Genomic DNA, 23,865 nt, shown 5'->3' with positions numbered 1-23,865 from the left:
CTAGTTTGATAATTAAGCAACCTGAAATGGTTTGAAATGTTAGCATTTTAAATCACATGTGCCACAGATGGATTTTCCCCTCCCTTGAATCTCTTTGTTTGAGTATGGCAAAGTGGCCTTTTGGGAACACCTTCCACATTCGACAGGATTCATAACATGTTCTGGACTGAGGAACGGGTTGGCCCACATCTGTTTAATTGCATGCTCACTGTTGGCTGATTCATTCAGGTCACTTACCCTTCTGATGAAATGTCTTTAAGGGTTTGTTTTTTAAACTATGAAGGAGTCCCATGAGGACTTGAACATTGCTGTCTTTTAAACCAAGTCTGGCAACCTTTTTGCCCCAAGTGCTCCCCCCTGAATGTACTCTTTACCTGTGAAGAAGTTGGTATGTTGGTAAAGGTGGGTGGTAGGGGAGAGGCTGAACTCGTATTTGGCTAGAGGCTTTTCATATGAAACATACAGATTGCACAGGCGTAAGGGATTACAGTAGGGCACCTTTTCAAATATCCATAAGAAAATCATTGGTTTGCTTAGGAAACACACCTAGGAATGTGATTGCGGTGGCTAAAAATAAACACCTGTATAATGGCTGGTTGCAAAAGATGCTTTGTGAGCAGCGTTCAACTGGGGCATGAGGGTAACAGTGGGGAAGTATACACTCTGCTTTCACTTTGAATAATTAAACTCCAGAGTCTAATTTTAAACAGTTGCTGATGTTCTACAGAAGATTCCTCAGTACCAAAACCTGGCCCTGGTTCCCTCCCCACCCCCAATTCTGATTCTCACTAGTCTCCCTTTCAGGCATATAACACTTGTGACTTTGCAGACTATGATTTGCACAGCTTCCTTGGGGAAGGTTACTAAGGTTATCTTTTCTCCAACAGTCCAAGCCTTGTAGCCAAAGGCAGCGGTGATGATGGATGGAAAGGGCATGGGGGAAGTGAGGTATGGCAGGAGATCTCTGAGGCTGGATGCCACCACTGCTTGACTCTGCTGACACTCAAGGTGATGTCTGCTGGCTGCAGAGACGGCTCTGCTTGGGGATGAGGGTAGTGGTGGTAGCAGTGGCTTCTGCCCCTTGAAGAGATGGAGTACTTTGCACATGCAGCTGACAACTTCCCATGCCTACCAGAGAACACTAGCAGTGCATAGTGACCTGCACATTGTGGCACTGAGCATCAGGGACATAGCTAGGACTTTTTTTTAAAGGTCAGGGGCCTTTAAAAAAAAAATGAACAGCCTCCTCAGTCTAAAAAGCCAGGGCCAGCAGGCCAGGTCTAAGTGCTTCTTGCAGCCGGTCACTTTCTTTCAGCCTAACCTATCTCATGGTGGGTTGTTGTTTTGAAAATGAAATGGAGGAGGGGGAGAAAAGTTGTGGCTGTGTTACATCTCCTTGCATTGTGTAGAGGCTGTAGCTCAGTGGTAGACATAAATGAAGTGTAAAATAAGTAAATAGAGTGGAGCTGTCACAAGGAGTTAGTGAATCTTGAGTGCAAGATTACAGTGCTGCCAAAATACCAAAACCAAATACTTACTTCTTTTCTTGTAGAGATGTCAGGAACAGTGGCTGACATTTCCTTGGTGCATTGGAAGCAGCAGTGGTTGGAGAATGGCACCCTCTACTTCCACGTTTCCATGAACAGTGCTGAGCAGCTTTCCCGGGCTACGCCGCCCACCTTGCAGGAACCATCAGAGATTGTAGAGGAGCAGTTGCACATCCTTCACATCTCCGTTATGGTGAGTGACATTTCCTTCCTTTCCCAACCAGAAGTGTGCTAAGTGGCTGTTCCTTCTGCATGTCAGCCCAAAGGCAACCCATTCTTTTTCTCTGTTCTTCCCTGTCCCAGTCCATTCAGGCCTTTTGTACAAATCAGCCTCCATTTTGGTGGTATTTAGAAAGTGGGTTGGTCTGCGCAGCTCTTCAAGGTGCATATAGGGAAGGAGTCTGCCCATCTCAGAGTTCAGCATGGCCAAAGTCCCTTTTAATTGTTTGTCAGGAGTGTCCTGAAGGAATCTGGAGTAATGTTGTCTCCAGGGCAAGGGTGATGGCTAGAATAAAGGGGAAACTTTGACATCCCTTTGCTGTTGTTGTCTCTCTTGTCTTCAACTCAGTAGACGGAAGACATCAGTTTTCAGTGCTATCAAAAGAACATTTCTTTCCCCTGCTAAATTCAGTCAGAAAAAGACAAGACAATGGGACTTCTGATGTCTTGATGCTTTTTAAAAGTCTGATACTACCTATCAAGCAGGTGTCAGTTTGTGGAGTGATTTTTTGGGAGTTTACTCGCGGGGGGGGGGGGATCACAAATCTGTTGTTATGATGGAAGCTTTAGCACTTCAAAGCCTTCTGTTATTACATCTATTTTGAGCTCCCTCTTACTGCTGTGGAAACTTTCTGGATTTGAGCAGAGAGGTTTCCAAAGTAGGCTCTGACTGGTGTTCATCAGAGAGAAGGGAAGGGGGAGGAAGCAAATGATGCCTGAATTACAGTCAGGTAATTATAGGAAGATTTGTCTATCTTTTTCAAGCAACAGTAATGTATTCCCACATTAACCACAACAGTAAAGTGCCTTGTACTATTTGTGCAGCCACTTTGGGGTGCGAGTGTGTTAAGTGACTGCTGCTATTATTTTTTCTCTTTCTAGCAGGGAAGGCAAATTGTGGCTGTGTTGCATCTGCTTGCATTGAGCAGAGGCTGTGGGTCAGTGGTAGACATTATGCCTATGTACAGAAGTCCCCACTTCTTTCCTTGAGATTTCTGGTGAAACTATCTTAGATAGCTGCAGTTGAGGAACACCTTTCTCTGCCTGAGATCCTGGAGAGCTGGCAGTCGGAGTAGATAATACTGAGAAAGAAGGATCAGGGATCTGATTTGAATTTGTTTGTGGGTGAGCAGTGTTACTTCCCATGAAGGATATTTTGGCCAGGTATTTCTTCCTAGGAGCTCCTCCGCAATTATCTGCATGGTCCCCTTAAGGTATTCAAGAAAACTGCAATCATATATAGCCCTAGTGTCAGTAGTCACAGGATTATTTGTTTGGTTGGGGGGGGGGGGTGTGCATTCATTATTATCAGGGCATTTCTTAAAGGAAAACAGACTCAAAGTTTTCTGGTTAAAGAATCCTGGGAATTGTGGTTTTATTGGTGCATTGGCTCTCTTATCTATTTGCATTATCTATACCTTTCTCGCCATCCAAAGTGGCTGGCATGGTTCTCTTGTTTCCCATTCTGTCCGCAAAAATCCTGTGCTGAGTTAGGCTAAGTGTATGAGATTAGCTCAGGGTCACGCAGAAGCTTCCATGGCAGAGTAGAGATTTGAACCTAGGTCTCCCAGATCTTAATCTAACCATTACACCACACTGACTCTTTTGATTATAGTTGCCAGTGCTTCTGGGTATAGGGTGGCTCATAAAAATGTTCCCTCTTTATGGCCATCATTTGTTGCATGTTTTTTTGATGTGCAAAAGCAGTATGAGATATGATGCTGCTATCCCACATTTTATGGGCAATGAATGAAATTAAGGAATCAAAATTATGAACTGGCTTTACTGCCTGGGTTTTATATATGAGGAGGAGGAAGAGATTGGATTTATATCCCACGCTTCACTTGGAGTCTCAGAGCGGTTTACAGTCTTCTTTCTTTCTCTTTCCCACAACAGACACCCTGTCTAATAGGTGGAGTTGAGAGAGCTCTTTCCAGAACTGCTCTTGAGAAAGTAGCTTTTTCAAGAACTGTGACTGATCCAAGGTTACTCAGCAAGTGCATGTGAAGGAGTGGGGAATCAAGCCCGGTTCTCCCAAATTAAAGTCCGCACACTTAACCACCTCACCAAACTGGCTCTCCCACTACACCAAACCGACTGTCAACTTTCATTTTTTAAAAAAAGAGCTGCTGTTACCCTCACAGTGAACCAATGCATGAACTTGTGTTCCAAGGCAGCCCAGGCCATAGTGCTATTCAGACACTGCATGGTCTATTTATTTGTTCCAGTGGTTCCATTAAAGGTGCCATTGGATTCTTTGTTCTATCACCTTTGCATTTAGTTTGACTTGTAAACTTCTGCATTTGGACAAAACCTTGTGTCCCTACAGTAGCTCTGCTTACTTTAGGTTAAAGGGGTTGTGGACTACAGTGAGTATCTATAGTTACATTAGAAGCAGAAGTTTTCATTAGGCAATGTAATTCTGTTTAGAATCGGTAATGTTGTTTCATGGTTTTAAGTGATCTCTTGATGACCCTTGGGTCATCTAAAGTTTCTAAACTAATCTGATTAGAAATGATTAGTCATTCATTACAGCCGTTCAGTACCTTGTTCAAAAAGTTCAGGTGGCATACAGTTCCATCCAGCCCCACACCTTTTGTTATGGAGACAGCCATGCAAGGTAGGTTCAGCTGAGATGGATTGCCCCAACATTCCACAGAGAGTTTTTATGATACAGCACAGAAAACTGGTTTCAGGTTTCTGCAAAAAAAGGCCATCTTTCATATCCTGGCACTGAGTCTCAACTACCAGGTGGTAAAAAAGATTTAGAAGCAGTAGGTGGGTTGAGTAAGCTGAGCAATTGTAGTATATCTGGTAAGGATGATGTTTTGGCAGTATGCAAAGTAATGGAACCACTGGAACAACAACAACAAACAACAACAGCAAATAGACTATGCAGTGTCTGAATAGTAGTGTGGCCTGGGCTGCCTTGGAATGCAAGTTCATGTATTGGTCCATTGTGAGGATAACAGCAGCTCTGTTTGAAAATTCACATATAAAGAGCAGATGTTCCTGAGACCCAGCATTTGCTTCTTCATGCTCCTTCCATTCAGGAGCATCTTTTAATAACAAAATTAATACTTGCTTTGTTTCTCCCCAGCAGTGTTTGTTCCCTAATCTCTCCCCAATGAGACGTAACATTAATTACTACATTTAAAGGAAGTTTCTTCTCCGTTACTGTCACCACCCCTTCTCCTCCTGCCTTGAACATCTGAAATTTGTTTTCTCTGCGAGTGTCTGTGTGGGAGTGGGGGAGAATATGCAAATACCAAATTTTATTTATTTTGGGTTTTAAAAGACATGTGCCGTGTCAGGCACAAAAGAATCAATATTTCTGTCATTGCGCCTGCTGTCATCTGTCCCCCCCTGCCCCCCCCCCCAGCACCATAATCTTAGCCGTCATTTGGGTTTTAATTGTGTTGTTCCCTCTTGTGTGTGGAAGTAAATCTTATCTGTTTTGGATTAAAATTCAATGAAGGTCACAGCGGCTTGAAAATTTACCAGGCTGCTGCAATTAATGTTCATTTGGCTTTGATAAATTGGAATGTTTCCCCACAATAGGAGTGGAGTGGATTTCAGAAGCCATAATTCTTCCATTAACTCAATGATTTCCCTTGCATGATGGAGCAACCTGTCACGGCTGTGTTTGTCATCTGTCACTTCAAGGTTCTGGGCATATGCCTGATATGATTTATTATGATTATTTGGGCTGCTTGTGTCAAAACATTTAAAACCACTAATTATTCTTTCCCTGTAAAGTGCTGAATTAAACAAAACATGTGATGTATCCCTCCCTCTGCTTCGCTTATTCCCCTGCTTAATTATCGTTCGCGGTCATTATAAATTCTTGCTAAGGGCTTCTCTTTATTCGTTTAGTTTTTGAGATGTGGCTGGTTGAGAATTTCTTAGAATTTCCTATCCAGCTGGGTGATGATGGGAAAAACCAGTTTGATCTCTGGGTCTGTCTTCCAAGCAGACATCTCTTGGTGTTTTACTCCCCAGTCCGATCTCCTGATGGCTGAAGTATGAAGCTTCCCTTCCCCCAACCCCAGATCTGGAAAATGGGGGGGACTTGAAGATTCTCATGTTTCCCTGACCTGGATAGCCCAGGCATGCCTGATCTCATCAGATCTTGGAAGCTAAACAGGGTCGACACTGACAAGTACTTGGATGGGAGACCTCCTTGAAATACCAGAGATGGGAGGTGGGGGCAGTCTTTATTCAGCCATCTCTCTGAATATCCTCCATGCCCTCAGTAGAAGTCAGCCTACTGGGCAATGGCAAAGCACCTCTATTCATCTCTTGCCCTGAAAAACCTATAGGGGTTGCAATAAGTCTGCATTCTCCGCCACCATCCTAAATAAACTGAAGTCCTGTGCCAGTTAATTGTTTGCTCAGAGCCTGTCTTTCTATTAATGAAATGTGCAACTGTGTGCATTCTGCATTAACTTGCTATGTTTGCATATTTTTGGTTCTTTGATTTTATTACACTGATTGAGAGTTAAGATACACTTTAAATAATTTAGGGCAGTGTTTCTCAAAGTTTTTGAGATAGGAGTGGTGCTGGAAGGGAGGAATGGCAGTTTCAGAGTTCCCTCCACACCTGTCCTCTGTATCCTTCCTAAGCAAGTGAAGAACCTTGCTCATATTTGTGTGCATGCAGCCTACTGTTCCATGTGAGGATATTCAGATTGGAATAACAACCCCAAAATCAGCATAACAAAAGGAATAGAACAGTCTGTATCTCACCCCTTTCTAAAGCTACATGCAGAGAAACATCATAAAAAGCAGCTTCTCTCTTTGATCTCCTTTCTTTCCAGATCACTCCCTCAAATTGATGCATGATCAGTGAGGGTTCTCTGCCTACTGGCAGTCAGTTCCTCTCTGGTCAACCCCAGGGGAGAGAGCGTCACTTTCATGCCCTGCTTGTGGGCTTCCTAGAAGCGTCTGGCTAGTCCCTGCAGGGAAACCAGGCGCGCTTTTGGGCTAAGTACAACTGCTCTTATGCTCATCTTTGCTGGTGGGGATAGAAGGATGTACCCAGTTCAGGATCCTCTCCCTCCTAGCATCTTCCACTATCCAGTTCCTCAGTTGAAGTCTGCTCCACAGAACAACTGCAATGAGTGCATCATGAGAACCACTGTGGTGCAGTAATCAGCATATTGGACTAGAACAGGGTGGCCAAACTGTGGCTCGAGAGCCATATGTGGTTCTTTCACACATATTGGGTGGCTCTTGAAGCCCCCATTGCCCCATTGGCTGACTTGGAAAAGGTATTTCTCTTTTTAAATCACTTCTCCAAACCAAGCCAGCCAACACATTGGAGAATGCATTTAAAACTGAAGTTGCTTTCTTTCTACCCCTCCCACAAATATCTGGTGTTCATGTCTTGCAGCTCTTTAACATCTGACATTTATTCTGTGTGGCTCTTAACTTAAGCAAGTTTGGCCACCCTGTACTAGAATCTGAGAGACCCAAGTTCGAGTTGCCATTCTACCATGAAAAATCTCTGGATGAACTTGGACCAGTCACATACACGCAGCCTAAACTCACAGGGTTATTGCAAAGATCAAATGGAAGAGAGGAGAATGATGTAAGTCACTTTAGGATCTATGATGGGGGAAAAAATGGGGTATAAATGAAGAAAGTACATAAATATCATACCATGCTAGAGATTGCCTCTTTTCTTTTGTCCTGTCTGGCAGTTGACTTGGTACAGTTTTCACCATACTTCTTATGCCCTGCGGTTGATAACAAGAACCTGCAGAAAGGTAATCTTGGTGACTGTCTCATTGTTAAGGATCCTTCCCTGGAGAAATGCAAAGTTCTGAGTTTCTTTCTGAATCCACGCAAAAACTCGTTTGTTTTAGCTCTGTTCCTTTTATCTATCGTATGCAAAAGAGCTTATTAGAAAAGTTCCTTGCGTTATCTCACACTGGCTTCTCCTTGGCTGCCCTTGGTGAGAGCCAGCTAGATGCCAGATAGAGTCATTCCACATTAGCTCTGCTCTCATGAATACCAGTTTCTTATTTACACATTTGAAACATTTATCTCTTCCCTTGCAGTTTTGAAAGCAAACTTGGAGGCTGCTAAAATAAAGCAAAAGATCAAACAAACTTAATAAAATAAGACAGACTGTTCACAATTATAGAGCTGCATAGCAGACTGCAGAGACATTATCCATGAAGGCTTGGGAAAAAAAGAGCTTGAGCCTTGCACTGCAAAAACAGTGAGGATGGCTCCATACAACTGTTCCTTGTACAGGGGATTTTAGCCTTCTTCCATGTAAATCTTCTTGCCTTTTGAGATCTTCAGATGCTACTGTAGAAAAACTGCATCCTTAATCACTATTCACCTCAGAGGAGGAGGCCTCTAAAAATCTCAAAAAAAGAGGAGATCTTTTAAAATTGGGGGGGGGGGACTCTTAATGTTCCCACTAATGATAGGTCAGCATGGCTTTTTAAACCTACTTTTATTTTTTTTTAAAAATGTAAAAATCAATTCTGCTTTTCATTGACTTCAAAGCAGCTAAACAATCAATTAAAATCAATATAAACCAAAAATTCTAATCAACAAGCCACTGCCTCCCAACATAAAAAATGCAAAATAGCCAACTGCATGGGATTTCTGCCGGAAGTTCTCCTTTGGAAATTAACAGTCCCATTGTTTGCTGTTCCAGAGTTTGGGAGCTGTCATTATCAAAGACCTGCTGCCAATATCTTAATTGGTCTCTGGTATATATAGAGAGAGCCTTCTGAATTAGGAATAAGGTATCCTCTTAGATCAGGGGTAGTAGGGAACGAGCCAGCATGGCCAATGGCTGGGGCTGATGGGAGTTGTGGGCAAAAAACATCTGGAGAGCCAATGTTCCCTACCCCTGTCTTAGATATTGTACTGTAATTAAGACCTTTTGCTGCAGAGTGCAGTGTGGAGTTAGTCTGTGTGCAGTGTGCTGTTTGTGTGTGAGATTAACTTTTTTATCTGTTTAATTGCTTTCTTCTTCTTCTTCCTCTTCCTCCCCTTGCTCCTCCTCCTTGTACTCTGGCCACTGCTAGATAGATTGCAGCTGGAAACTGATGACTGCGCAGTTAGACTTCTATATTTCTAAAAAAACAACCTCCATTTCCTTTAGGTGCAAAGTTACTTTTTTCATGCTTTGTGTGAGTGGATGTTAGCCCCCCTCCATCTTCATTCCTGTTCCATTTCCTTCTGGAGTCATCCTCAGATGAACTAGTTTGCTTCTTCATCTGTCTCTTGTACTATAGCATTAAAAAAATCACTCAGAATACAAACATTGTGGGAGAAGGCACAAGACGGCCATTTAAAAGCTTCCTCGTTTCAGCCTCTTTTGTAGAAAATGAGCTGATCTACCTGTCTTGGGAACAGGGATGTTTTCCAAGTGCTTCTATAAGATCTCCAGTACTGTGGCAGTTTAATAGCTTATACTTACTCCCTAGAGACTGTAGAAGACCAAGTTATCTCTGTTTTGGATCCTTTCTATTCTCCATACTGTGTTTTGGTGTTCAGGAGTGGTGAGCTTCATGATGAAATGTTTGTCTCAGGTTATTTATCCCTCGCTCTTCTATTGCATTTAGCACTAAGGTGGTTTAAACATATTTTAAAAACTCTGTTAGATTAAATGAATAATACATTTTGAACAAGGTAAAAGCAACAGCACAGATGCTGCTAAGACAGCAGAAACAACACAAACAATAGAAGAATTTCAACACTGACCCAGTTTCCAGATGTTTCCTGGGTAATGATGATGATTGTGAAAAATCTTAGTAAGGGCAGGAGGCCAGGAAGTTTCTTCAAGTAGAGGATGCTGCTAGGGTAGGTACCAGCAGGTATCATTAAGCTTCATGTTTAACAGAGCCTATGTGCTCAGGCATAGTCTATAACATTCAGCTTTATGCATTAATGTACTACATCAGGTAAAGCGTACCTTCAAGGTACAACCAACTAATGGTAACCCCATGAAGTTCACCTTTCAAGGCAAGAATTGAGCAGAAGTGGCTTCCGTGGCATAACAGCCCCTGTCTTCTGTGGTGGTCTCTCATCCAAGTCCTGACCATAGCCAAACCTGCTTAGCTTGTGAACTCTGATGAGATCAGGCTAGACAGGGCTAATAGGGCTTCTTCATGTGCTACATACTGTATTCAAAGGAATGATGAAACATTCAAACATGGAACTGCCATTTCTTAGAAGGAAAAAAAATCAGGATCACTAGGAACCAGAATTTTTTTGAAGGGACACTACTGGCTCCTATTCACCCAGTTTATTGGCTTGTTCAAACTGACCTGAGAGTCAGTTTGGTGTAGTGGTTAAGTGTGCGGACTCTTATCTGGGAGAACCGGGTTTGATTCCCCACTCCTCCACTTGCATCTGCTGAGATGGCCTTGGGTCAACCATAGCACTGGCAGAGCTGTCCTTGAAAGGGCAGCTGCTGCAAGAGCTCTCTGAGCCCCACCCACCTCACAGGGTGTCTGTTGTGTGTGTGGGTGGGGGGGGGAGATTGTGACCACTCTGAGACTGACGGGACCAGCACAACTCTAGAATTGATATATATATTCCATGCAATTTTCCCTCTAAGCTGCAGAGTCTTGTGAGCACAAATTCTACTTTATGAGCTACTGGCATTAAAGCTGTGAGCTACTGCATAAATTATTGTGCTCTGGGGTCATCCTTCCTGAGGTAAGACAAAAATGTGTGAGCTGGAGGCTAAAAATCTGTGAACTAGCTCACACCAACTCAGCTTAGAGGGAACGCTGGTTCCATGCAGCCTGCCCAAATCATCTAGTCTGGCAGCAGTGTTCTGGACCTATTGTCATTTCTAGGAGCTTCTCAAAGATACTGCAGCCTAGTGCTGGGTTTAGTTGTCCATCCCTGACCTTGATTGGAGTAATGAAGTTTTCTGTGGTCCAAGATGACCACCCTTAACAAATGCTTCCTGAACATGGAAGATCTCTGGCATACGTTGACTATGTTCCCAATAATATTTATACTTAGATAATGGTTCTTCAGCTGAAAATCCCGCCCCCCTCAGAAAAAAAGGCCTGGGTTAAATTAAATAGCTAAACTATAGTTGGGATCCTCTTGTATTTACATACTTGAATTCTTTCCCTGACTTTTGGCATACTGTACCATGGTGTCTTGAATTGTGATCCCAGTTCTGATCTGGAGATTGAAAACATGCTTGGCTTAAAACTAGGAAGTCAGACAAAGAACCTGAATGGCCAATGAAAGGAAGAGGCGTGTAAAGACCTGAGGTAGGACCACGATGGCTGCAGCTGAACTGACCCTGGGAATACCCAATTATTGTTGCTAGGGAAAGGAAGTACTGCAGGCACCATCGCTGCCGGTTTTGTTTACTGATTCTTGGTACTGCCATTACGTAAAATGTAAATCAGCTTTCTAAATGTGCACCTGGGTTTTTTTGGCCATTGTGTGAACAGAGTGTTGGACTGGATGGGCCATTGGCCTGATCCAACATGGCTTCTCTTATGTTCTTATGTTCAGATCTCCTACTTTTGATGTGTTGCTGATTTGTTAAACTTGAATTATATATTCCTTGGAATTTCTTTTCTCATTTCAAAGGGCTGTCTCCTGGTAACACCAGCTTCTTTTATTTATTTTTTAATATTTCTTTTATATTCTTTTATATTTCTTCATTTTATAATGGGTAGACCCATCCTCGTAAGCTGGTTAGGAGATAAGTTAACGGAGTGATATTTCCTCCTCCTTAAGCAGGTTGTCTCCACAGTTCTGTTAAGCCATCCTAGATGATCTTGTTCAGTTTTGGGGCTGGTTTTAACTGTTAAATGTATCAACTTCCAAAATCTAAAGGGGGAAATTCAGGCTTTGCCTTCAAACCCTTCTCCCCACATCTGCTGTTCATCACATAGTGAAAGCAAAGCTATGAATATTTGCATTCATTCAGTCCATAATCCCAATTTATACCAAAAGCAAATACTCTAAACTGCTTCCTAATACCGTACTTTAAGGCTGAGCAGTAGACGTGAATCTTCTGCTTTCAGGTTCTGAGGAAGAAAAGATTGTGTTATTCTTTCTTCTCATTCAGTAGTTCCTAGAATGCGGGTTGAGAATCAGGAATGGGTAGCAGTTCTTTCTTGCAGCTGGGTTGTGAGGCTTGTGGGGAGGAAGAGGAGCAGGAAGAGCCTGGGAAATGGTGCTCTAGAAGGCTTGATGGCAAATTTGGGGTTGCCTCTTCATCTTATGTGAAATGACCATTAAATGCAGCCTGTTGTTCAGTGATGGTAGTGGTGGTAGAAAGCACTGTCTGTCACTGCTGACTTATGAAGACCCCAGGATCTTCAAGGAAGAGGTAAACAGAGAAGAAGAAACGTTGGACTTGTTCCCCATTCTTCACTTGGAGTCTCAGAGTGGCTTACAATCTCCTTCCCTTCCTGTCCCCACAACAGACACCTTGTGAGGTAGATGGGGATGAGAGAGCTCTGACAAAACTGCTCTTGAGAGAAAAGCTGTGAGAGAACTGTGACTGAGCCAAGATCACCCAGCTGGCTGCATGTGGAAGAGTGGAGAACCAAACACGATTCTCTAAATTAGAATCTGCTGCTCTTAACCACTACACCAAACTGCCAATGCCTGCCTTTGTGTAATGACCCTGGATTTCCTGTGTCTATCCAAGGACTAATCATGGCTGGCTAATCATGGCTGATATGACGAGGTCAGGCTATACCATTCTACCTTCCCTGCTGCCAAATAATCTATTGTGCATGAGAGAAGCTCTCGGAAGCAGCCCCTCCCTCACTCTGCTGTTTCAAAGAAAGCATAAAAAAACTAGTGTTAAGTATGACTAAATGTGTGTGTTCTCACATTAAGGGAACTTGGCTTTTTGATTTGCCTTTAAAGTGTCATTTTCCCTGACAAAGACACCTGTTATGCTAATAATTTTCCCCTGGTCTCTCGGTAAGAGATGTCACTGTGTTGTTCCTGTGCATACATTAAACACTTGGGAGCCATCTAGTCTGGCAGGGTGTCTGTTCCCTCTAGAAAGAGATGTTACTGGAGTGCTCAGTCTGAAACTCTTGACAAAAGCAGGTGGGTGCTCTTTTAGCCCTTTCCTTCCTCTTGGGCACCATGGAAACTGAATGACTCATCTGCCTGTCCCTCTGTCTGGGTCCATAAAACTCTCAGAGCAACACAAAAAGCAGTATCTTATGTAAGAGAAGCAAAGAGTTACTCTGGTTTGGTTGCAGGAGAGAGAGAGAGAACAGTGTCTTCAATTTCAGGGGCCTGCAATTTAATTGCAGCGTAAATTGAATTGATTTGAAAAGGGATAGAGGAAATTTCCTCCCAGAGGTCAGCGTGGTGATCTCCTGTCTCTCTGAGCAACACCTTGAGTCTCCTTGGCAATAGCTTGCTTTGCATTTTTGTAAACAGCGACCGTAGATGCACACGTCTGTATTGTCAATATTATTGTCTTGAGATCACACTCTTCTCTCCTGATTGATTGGTGTTGCTTGCTTTAGTTTGGCAACTGGGGGCTGTATAAAACTACTTGCTTCCCCTTTCAGGATGTTCTTCCTGGTGGCTTGAATAACATCCTGGTGAGGCTTCTCATACCACAAGAACTGGACCAAAGGTCCATCTAGACTAACCTTGTTTCCAGCAGTGGTCATCTTTGCAAATATATGAAGGAGCCTTATATCAGGTAAGGCCACTGGTTCATCTAGCCAAGTATTGTTTGCTTTCACTGCAGCGGATCGACATGGTTTTGAGCAGAGAAGGGTGTTCCCCAAACCCTGCTTCCTTGAAACATTCATTGGATTTTTAAAAACATATTTATACCCTGCTTTTCTCCCTGCATAGCAGCTCCGTGGTGCAGAGTGGTAAAGCTGCAATACTGCAGTCTGAGCTCTCTGCTCATGGCCTGAGTTCGATCCCAGCAGAAGCTGAGTTCAGGTAGCCGTCTCAAGGTTGACTCAGCCTTCCATTCTTCCGAGGTCGGTAAACTGAGTACCCAGCTTGCTGGGGGGAAAGTGTAGATGGCTGGGGAAGGCAATGGCAAACCACCCCATAAAAAGTCTGCCGTGAAAATGTTGTGATGCGACGTCACCCCAGAGTTGGAAATGACTGGTGCTTGCTTACCTTTACTTTCCCCCCCTCCCGACACCTAAACTGGCTTACAACATTGTTCTTCCCTCCTCCATTGATTCTCATAACAACCCCGATAAGTAAGTTGGACTGAGAGAAAGTGAGTAGCCCAAAGTCATCCAGCAAACTAACTAGAGATTATTCTGGACTTTCAGTAGGAAAGCAAGTGCTCTGCCGCTGAACCATTGCTCCTCCTCTGATGCTTCTAGGAGGCCCACAAGCAGATTTTGAAGGACAGAACCCCCCCTCCCCCTACTGTTCCCTCCTCCTTTAGCAACAGCAGAGGAAAAGATTGCCTCTGAAGAGCTTTAGGCTCTGAGGCAACTTTCCATGCCAACTTTAATCTTCTCCACTTCCACTGGCATTGCACCCCAAAAGAGACAATATGTGGCTGTGCCAAGGCTTGTCCTACTGTGACTTGACACAAATGGTCAGAGTGTCTTCTCCCTTCAGATAGCTGTGTTTTCAAGAGTCCTCCGTTTGTCTTTGGAAGCTGGCAACCCTCATCAGTACAGATCGGGTGGGGGGGGGTGTTCACAGGACAGTTGCATGTTGCCAGGTAGCATAGAAGGAATCAGGATGTGGGAAGGGCTGGATTTATGAGTAAGTCTGGGAGTGCTAACCCTGTGCATTGCAGGAATCAAGTTTAAATCCATTTGAGCAAAGAACCATTCCGTGTGCATTGTGCATGTGTATGGGGCAGAGCCGTATTAACAATTAGGCCAAGTAGGCCCTGGCCTATGGGCCCCCATGCCTTTAGGGGCCCTAGGCTGGCTTTCCCCCCGGTTTTCCCTTTGCTTACAGCCCTCCCAGCCTACACACGCAGCCAGCAACTGAGCCGCTCTTTGCCCAACTTGCCTGGTGTGGATGCTGCTGGCGTCATCACCAAGTTTGCCTCTCCCAGTTTTGTCAAAGGGACTTTTAGGAAAGTGCCTGAAGGCTGCAGCAGGGGCTGCAGGCGGTGGGGTGGGCACTACGATTCTGAGATAATTTGCGAGCCCCCCTCCACAGGGTTTAATCCAGCACTGGTATGGGGGCTACTTGGGGCAAAGCTGAAAGGGGCAGCCCCCATTGGCTTGGCATAATTCATGAAGCCGCATGCAAAATGCTTTACAGCATTCAACTGAAAAAAGTGCTACTGGATGGGAAAGACTTGGCCTACATTAGTGCCCTAAAGAGACACTCTCTGTATGATTAAGCAGCAGGTTTTGCCTCACCTCTCCTGGAAATCCATCATCATTCATGTCAACAGCGGACCTGTCAGCCTCTCTTCGCCACCAAAATTAATGATTTGAACTCAATGACCCCATTCCCACGACAGGATAAAACTCTGCAAGTCTGCACAAGGCTGTGCAGGAATGACAGAGCCCCTTTGTGACGTCTGGTGGGGCAGGAAGGAGCCCTTGAGCTGGTGCTGGGTAGGAGGGGCTTTAGAATGGGGACTGGGCTGCTACACCCCTGCCTGTAAGCAGTTTGAAGATGGATGGGGTGATGCATGATCATCACTCTCAGATATCAGCCAGGGATCCTTTTCTGTCTTGTCCGCAGCTCAGCTTCCCTGTTTTTTATAGGCTGATGAGAAATTTATCAGAATCCTGATGTTTTCTAGTATACTGGTGAGCTCTGAGAGAAAGCTTTTAATATTGGAAAAGAAAAGGGTAATATTAGCAGGGAAATTGCCTGTTAAAGAATCTCTTGGATGGGTGTGTAGTTTGAACACATGAGGCTGCCTTATACCGAATCAGACCACTGGGCCATCAAGGTCAGCATGGCCTACTCAGACTGGCATCAGCTCTCTAGGGTCTTAGGCATAGATCTGTCACATCACCTACTCCTGATAGTATCCACTGGAGATACTGAAGATTGAATCTGGAACCTTCTGAATCCAAAACAGACACGCTATCACTGAGCCACAGCCCAACATTCACAAGGTCTCCTTCAACCCCTTAGCTGATGATTTACTGCAATTACTGTGTCATTGTGACCCTCCTCCTTGCCTCTCCCCTGGCATCCCGTAGGTCAGGGGTGGTCGAACATGAACAAATATTACACACATGTCTTTATTAAAACTCTTAATACTTTCTTTGCACGGAAAGATAAAGTACATAAGTATGCACTTTACAACATGACCGTGCTAGAAGGAGACTTTAAAAAAAACACAAGCTGGGAATAACAGTCCCCATAAGACCAGTAAAGGGAGAGGTTAGGGAATTGTTTTTTGGCACCACTGGGAGAAGGAAACACACATGTATCATATAAATCAACATTTGCCAGAGATACAGTCTGTAAATGGGCCACAGATATACCCTGTAAAGGTCCTCACACCAGCCAGGTAATGGCTGTTAGCCCTTTAAAGTCAGGCAGTCGCTGTCAGCTGTTCCTTTGAACAGTCAGCTGTTACAAATTACTACCTGGGAGTCAGGAAGTGGAGTGACTCTTGACACCTCTTGAAGGTGGCTATGCTTGTGGCCGCCGCCACAGGAGGTGGTGGCGGCCACAAGTATAGCCACCTTCAAGAGGGGTTTAGATAAAAATATGGAGCAGAGGTCCATCAGTGGCTATTAGCCACAGTGTGTGTGTATAAAATTTTTTTGCCACTGTGTGACACAGAGTGTTGGACTGGATGGGCCATTGGCCTGATCTAACATGGCTTCTCTTATGTTCTTATAGTGACTAGATTTCTTAGAAGGTGCTGTTAGCCATGGGTTACTTGGTAGAAATTGGCCAACGCACATGTCTCAGGTCTGGACTAGGGACTTTAAAGGGCTTTGGGAGAAGGATGCCAAGGAGGACAGAACAGCTCTTGCTCCCTGCTCTTAAAGGAGTAGAGCTAGGGCTCAGGAAGAGAAATAGGTGTTTCTTGCCCATCATTCTCTGTCCAAGGCCAAGGTGAGGCAGTTGAACACAGGGTTTTCTTGGTGCATGAGGACCGTATCCTACATGTATCCTACATACTGTGTGTACCAAATTTAACTGCTGATTTTAACCTAAGAACCTCTACATCTGAAGAATCTCTACGTCCCCCTTGCCCCTGCTGGAGGCTACCTCTCTGGGCAAAGCAAGTAGAATCTGAGAATAGGCTGGTTGTAGTTTAGATTAAAGAGCCCCGTGGCACATAGTGGTAAAGCTGCAGTCAAACTCTCTGCTCACAACCTGAGTTCGAACTCAGGGGAAGTTGGGTTTTCAGGTAGCCGGTTCCAGGTTGACTCAGCCTTCCATCCTTTCAAGGTTGGTCAAATGAGTACCCAGCTTGCTGGGGCGGGGGGGGGGAGTGTAGATGATTGTGGAAGGCAATGGCAAACCACTCCGTAAAAAAGTCTGCTGCAAAAACGTGATGTGACGTCACCCCGGAGTCGGAAATGACTGGTGCTTGCACAGGGGACTACCTTTACCTTTTTAAAATTTAGATTGGAATACTCTTATTTGTTTTAGGTACTTATTCTCCACTTTTTCCCCAGTAAAGACTCAAAGCAGCTTACAATATCTCTCTCCCCTCCACAGTTTTCTCCTCATACCAATCCTCTGAAGTAGAACAAACAGGGAGTATGTGACTGGCCCAAGGTCACCCCAAAAGCTTTCATGCTACTGAATACACTCAGTATTTAGGTTCAGGACAAAGATTTTTCTTTGTTTTATTGGTTGTTTAGCTGACCAGATGGTTTACTCTGGATTGTGCTGTTATTCAGTTCTGCTTCTGTCACAGTCTAGCTCTCTGACTAGATGCGCTTTTAAAAATGTGTTTGGTGTGTTATTCCTTTTTATTGATACATGTGTTTTAATGTTGTTAGTGGTTTTGATCAAACATTCTTATAATTGGAAAAGCGAAGTAAAATGATTTTAATAATAATGTCAGACATGCTTTTGCTGAGTTTGGGTTTCTTGAGAACCTTGGCCTGCTGCTGTCCTAAACAACAAAAAAATCCATATTATTGGACCCAATTGTGTTGGAAATATTTTATTTATCAACCTTTTCATACAGCGTTTCATGAAACCATGCCCCAAAAGCGCTTTATGATAACAATTTTAAAAGACACAAAGGCATGAAACAGACAAAAATACAGCCCTAAGTGGTGTTGTAGAAAACAAGAGAGACATTTTTATTTTTATAAATTTGGTAGGCATTTCAAGACATGGAGGCAGAATGGTTATATGCAGTACGGTAATACATCACTCCTTTTTATTGGCCCCTTTTTCTTAGATACACCTACCTTTCCTTGACCTTCTCATCTTGCTAAATAACCACTGGGAAAAAAAATTCAAATGTTATGAGCATGCAGAGTGCTCATTTTAGGCAAGATATGACATCCTGCATCAACTTTGTTGTGAATTGTTATTTCAGCACAGGGCAGCCTATATTCCTCTCTGCAGGCTCTTCCCTGCCTTCCAGTTTGTTTCCAGGCCCTATTCAAAGTGCTGCTGTTGGTTTTTAAAGCCCTAAATGGCCTGGGGCTTGGATAGCTGAAGGACTGCCTTCTACCCCATGAGCTTGGCTGTCACTTGTGATTATTGTCTGAAGATCTTCTCCAGGTGCTCCTTGCCTTTGGAAGTTAAGCAGATGTCTGTCAGAGAACAGCACAAGCATCTTTTTTTGTGGTTCCACCCCAGCTATGGAACCTGTCCCTGAGGGTTTGCTGTGTGCTATTTTTGCTGGTGTTTAGGTGCTAGGTAAAAATGGCTTTTTATGGCCCCAACTCTTTGATGTTTGAAGAAGAATTGTTGTGTGGCTTTCCTCCTTCCCCACCTCCCAAATTCCTATTGGCTTGGGATTTGCTGTGGTGGCTTTAATACTGCTGCTTTTAGCATAGCTTTGTGCACATTTAATTACAGTCTGACCGTACTCTAAAGCCACTTCATTCTGGCATAATGCTAGCATATGTCTGTGTGTGCTTTTAATATATATATATATATATATATATATATATATATATATATATATATATATATATATATATATATATATATATATATATATATATATATATATATATATATATATATAAATATCCATGTTTATACAGTGTTTTCTCACGCAGCATAATTCATTTATTTGGAAAAGCTGATCACAGCACAGGCGAGGTAAAGTAGCAGAGCGTTTTTAAAAGTGATGATGATGATAATACTAGCAACACATCTCCCAGTAAATGTGCTTTAACCGTTTGTCTTTCTTGTTAGGAGGAGGAGAGCTTCTTAACTCAAACTGTGTCTGTTCCTTTGTGGTTGGAAATCATCATAAGAACAGTGGCAAAATTTGTGTGTGTATATATATATATATATATATATATATATATATATATATATATATACAAATTTTGCCACTGTGTGACGCAGACACACACACACACACACATACACACACACACACACTGTGGCTAATAGCCACTGATGGACCTCTGCTCCATATTTTTATCTAAACCCCTCTTGAAGGTGGCTAAGCTTGTGGCCGCCACCACCTCCTGTGGCAGTGAATTACACATGTTAATCACCCTTTGGGTGGAGAAGTACTTCCTTTTATCCGTTTAACCTGTCTGCTCAGCAATTTCATCGAATGCCCACGAGTTCTTGTATTGAAATCTTGTAAATACGATGCACAGGGCACTTTTTCTCTGCCTGCTTTGTTTTATAGACTAAAATGGCTTTTTAAAGAGTCTGAATTTGGGTTCCAAAGACAGATTACTACTGAATATTTGGTTAATCTTGTTACCTTTCTGTACCATTATGTTCCAGTGATTTTGTTGTTGAGGCTCTTAAAAGTATGAAATGGACTCATCTGTGCAATCCAAGGACACTGGGCAAACTATATTAATGGATTAAACACAACAACCCTGTCTTTACTTAGTAGTTGCCTTACTTGAAATCTTGGCGATGAGGGCTTTTGAGATATGTATATTCAAGTGCAAAATATCCCGTGTGCTATGCTTGATGTGAAGTGCTCACTCTTGTTTTTCAGTTTGTTTATGCATTTGTTTAATTTGTACCCTACCTTTTTCCTCAGTGGGGACCCAAAGTGGCTTACATTGTTCTCTCCTCCATTTTATCTTCACAACATCTCATTGAGGGAGGCTAGGATGAGAGTATTTGGCTGGCCCAGGGACACCCAGGGAGTTTTCTTGGCCGTTGTTCCTTTGAAATGTATGAATGGGGACCTCATCCTTCCCTGATTATCTCTTGGTTTTATTTTAAAGAGTCAAGTGCACAAACAATAGGAAAACACACACACACTTCACCGCAAGCATAATTACTCTGGTCTAATAAGACTTGCAATATATTATCACTTCTGATGATCTATATACAATCTCATGAAAATGGGGGGAAACAATTTTATTTCTGAGATAACATTAAAAAAATTCTTATCGAGGAAATGGAGTTTCATTTTGGTCCAAGTTCATCTAGGCCCCCAGGCTTTGGTGAAGAGCACAAATTATCTCCTCCCCACTCCCCGAAATCCTTGAGCCCTGTGCTTCACATTTTGGCATCCACATGTGTGAAACTTGTGCATATATATGCCTATTTATCTGGAAGCCCTGCAGCTGGAGTCTTGGGATATCCTTCTGCTAAGGGGAATAGTTTGTAGGAAGAAAGGGTCTTCAGTGGTCCCCCATCCTCCCATGTAGAGTGTAAGCAATGTATAATCTAAACATTTGTTGATTCTGAGACGTGATTCACAGCTCTGTGGACTTCTGCTTTGAATTGGAGTGAATTGTGATGACGGAAAGGAAGGGATATGTATTTAGGAATTTCACACATCTCTCTTAAGGGTAACATCTGCATTGGATGGAGCCAAGGTCAAATCTATTCCAGAATCAGGTGCAACCTATAGTCTCCAGCATGGAACAGCTATAGGTTTTTTTTAACGTTTGGGAGAGCAGAGATGAGATGCCCAGTGGAAGAGAGAGCTTGAGAACGGAAGAGTCAAGATCAAGGGGATCTGTGGGGAGGGGTATTGAGAGCGTAGGGATCCAGCAAAGTAAATGGACCAGAAGGAAGGGTTATACTCCTTCCACAGGCCTTTAAGGCCTTAAAAAGGAAAAAAACTCTTGCTCCAGCTCTAAAAGTTATTGCAAGAACCTTGCAAACGCTTTCTGCAGGTGCTGTCCTACCTTGTTTTCCTCTATAGGAGGTTTAACTTTTATCATATTTGTGGCAGTTTACAGTAATCTGGGAATCGACACACTACTGTGCTACTTATGGAGAATTATGTGCAGTTTTTCACATACAGAGAGTCGTGCAAGTATGTTTTCTGCCTTCGTTGTGCATAGATTGGGAGCATGTCTGTCTAGCAAATATGCAGTCCTTGTGCCTGACAACATGAAATAAACACTTGTTATTACTCAGCATAGGAATAAGTATAATACAAAACATCCTTCAGAGGCTAGGAATTGGTGGTGCTCAGATCATACTCCTTCACAGAGAACAAATGTTGCTGCTTGTAACTTACCACTGCAGGGAGGGGAACGAAGATTGAGTCTGAAATCATTTAATTTAGGCATGAGTCTGGATAGGTCAATAATTTTTTGCTTGGAATGATGATATTCTTGGCTCTTTTTATCTCTATTTGGGGGGAAGCAGTAATGAATTTAGGGCAAAGCCGGGTGCTTCCTGCCAGTGTGGACTGAGCTCATCATAGCATTCAGCTCCCATGCTGTGTCCAAGTTAACACTTTGTAGAGAGGGGACTAGCCAGGTCTCCATAGTTTCTGTTCTGTTCCAGTAGGTATGAAAGGCCTGTCATTTTCTGTTGCCCTCTTCCACTCAGTTCTGCTGGCATGCTTCCTAGGGCTGTCGAAGAGCTACGGCAAAGCTATCTGAAATGTCCTCTGGGGATGAGCAGGCATGAAGCTGAGATGCCAGTGGTACCACTGAAAGAAACCAGGATTATGATACAGCTCAGCGTCAATGTCAGCAGTTAGAAGTGAGGGCAGGAGAAGCCAGGAAGAAAGTGCAATGTGAATCATGTGTCTGAAATGTGGTAGGCAAGACTGGGAAGCTGTGGCTCTGTGACATGTCTATGTATCGATAGGCAGGAGTTGATTCTTGCAGCGGTGGTATCTGAGGAAGGTGGTGTTGCAAGAAGATGTGACATCACTTCTGGATAACAGTCTAATGATTTCCCCTAATCTCGGTGATGAAGATGCTAGACACTTGGGAAGAATCCAAGACAGTCACAATCAACACAGTTTTTTTCCTCCTGCTTCTCAAATTATGTTGGGCAGGTGTCAGGGTTGGGCTGAAGGAGTTTTTTATTTATTTTTATTCGTGATTTATATCCCGCCCTTCCCACAAGTGGCTCAGGGCGGCTTCCAGAAATTGGTCAAACATAAAAAATTAAACAATTTTAAATATATAAACAATTAAACATTTTAAAAAGTTAAAACCTTAAAAACCAGTACACATTCCAATTACATATAGAACAGACGTCTGGCCAAGCTACATTGAGTTCTCATCTTAGCTAGGTGTAGGCTAGCCGGAAGAGGGTCGTCTTACAGGCCCTGCGGAACTGAACAAGGTCCCGCAGGGCCCTCACCTCCTCCGGCAGCTGATTCCACCATGTAGGGGCCATAACGGAGAAAGCCCTTTCTCTGGTGGATTTCAAGCGGGCTTCTTTTGGCCCGGGGATAGTGAGGAGATTTTGTGTTCCTGACCTCAGTACTCTCTGGGGAACATGTGGGGAGAGACGGTCCTTCAGGTAGGCAGGGCCCAGGCCATATAGGGCTTTAAAGGTAATAACCAGCACCTTGTATCGGACTCGGTATATCACTGGAAGCCAGTGCAGAGTCAGGAGACCCGGCCGAATGTGTCCTCACTTTGGGAGACCCAATAACAGCCGGGCCGCGGCATTCTGCACTAGCTGCAATTTCCGAGTTCGGGACAGGGGCAGCCCCATGTAGACGGCATTGCAGTAGTCCAACCTCGAGGTGACCGTAGTATGGATCACTGTTGCTAGGTCGTCGCGCTCCAAGAAGGGGGCCAGCTGCCTTGCCCGCCTAAGATGAAAAAATGCGAACTTGGCAGTGGCTGCTATCTGAGCCTCCATCTTTAAGGAAGGCTCCAATAGCACCCCCAAGCTCCTGACCCTGTCCGCCGCCGTCAGCGGCGCACCGTCAAAAACTGGTAGGGGGATTCCCCTTCCCGGGCCACGGCGACCCAAGCAAAGGACCTGTCTTCGTAGGATTTAGCTTCAGCCCACTCAGTCTGAGCCACTCAGCCACAGCCTGTAGTGCCCGATCAAGATTTTCCGGGGCGCAGACTGGCTGGCCGTCCATCAGTAGATAGAGCTGGGTGTCATCAGCGTACTGGTGACACCCTAGCCCGTACCTTCGGACAATCTGGGCAAGAGGCCGCATGTAGATGTTAAATAACATCGGGGAGAGAACTGCCCCTTGGGGCACACCACAATCAAGTGTGCACCTCCGGGATAGCTCCCCCCCAATTGCAACCCTTTGTCCCCGACCTTCCAGGAAAGAGGAAAGCCACTGTAAGGCCAACCCCTGAATCCCCGCGTCGGCGAGGCGGCACGTCAGTAGCCGATGGTCAACCGTGTCGAACACAGCCGACAGGTCTAACAGCATCAGCACCGCCGAGCCACCCTGATCCAGATGCCGTTGAAGGTCATCCACTAGGGCAACCAACAATGTCTCCGTCCCGTGACCCGGGCGAAAGCCGGACTGAAATGGGTCAAGGACGGAAGCGTCCTCCAGGAAAGTCTGTAACTGCATCGCCACTGCTCTCTCAATAAGTTTACCCAAAAAGGGCAAATTTGAAACCGGCCGATAGTGTGCCAATTGGGCCGGATCTAAAGATGGTTTTTTTAGGAGGGGACGGACCACAGCCTCTTTGAGCGGCGTTGGAAAGTGCCCTTCCGTTAGGGATCTATTTATGATACCCCATACAGGGTATCTAAGATCCCTCTGGCAAGATTTAATAAGCCAGGAAGGGCATGGGTCCAATTTACAAGTTGTTGGGCG

The 23,865-nt window shown here is 44.0% G+C and overlaps 1 protein-coding gene across 1 annotated transcript in view; it reads left to right on the top strand.

The window, feature by feature from the left end:
• Positions 1 to 23,865, top strand: part of ASTN2 (astrotactin 2) — an 899,029-nt gene that overhangs the window by 161,442 nt on the left and 713,722 nt on the right. The window contains exon 2 of the mRNA XM_060250629.1: positions 1,553 to 1,740. Coding sequence (XP_060106612.1) covers positions 1,553 to 1,740 — 188 coding nt within the window. The remainder of the gene's footprint in view (positions 1 to 1,552; positions 1,741 to 23,865) is intronic.

The sequence above is a fragment of the Heteronotia binoei genome, chromosome 12 (assembly GCF_032191835.1).
Source record: "Heteronotia binoei isolate CCM8104 ecotype False Entrance Well chromosome 12, APGP_CSIRO_Hbin_v1, whole genome shotgun sequence".
In the NCBI taxonomy this organism is placed as follows: Eukaryota; Metazoa; Chordata; class Lepidosauria; order Squamata; family Gekkonidae; genus Heteronotia; species Heteronotia binoei.
The sequence above is the reverse complement of the archived record's forward strand: the minus strand, read 5'-3'. Positions and strand labels throughout refer to the sequence as shown.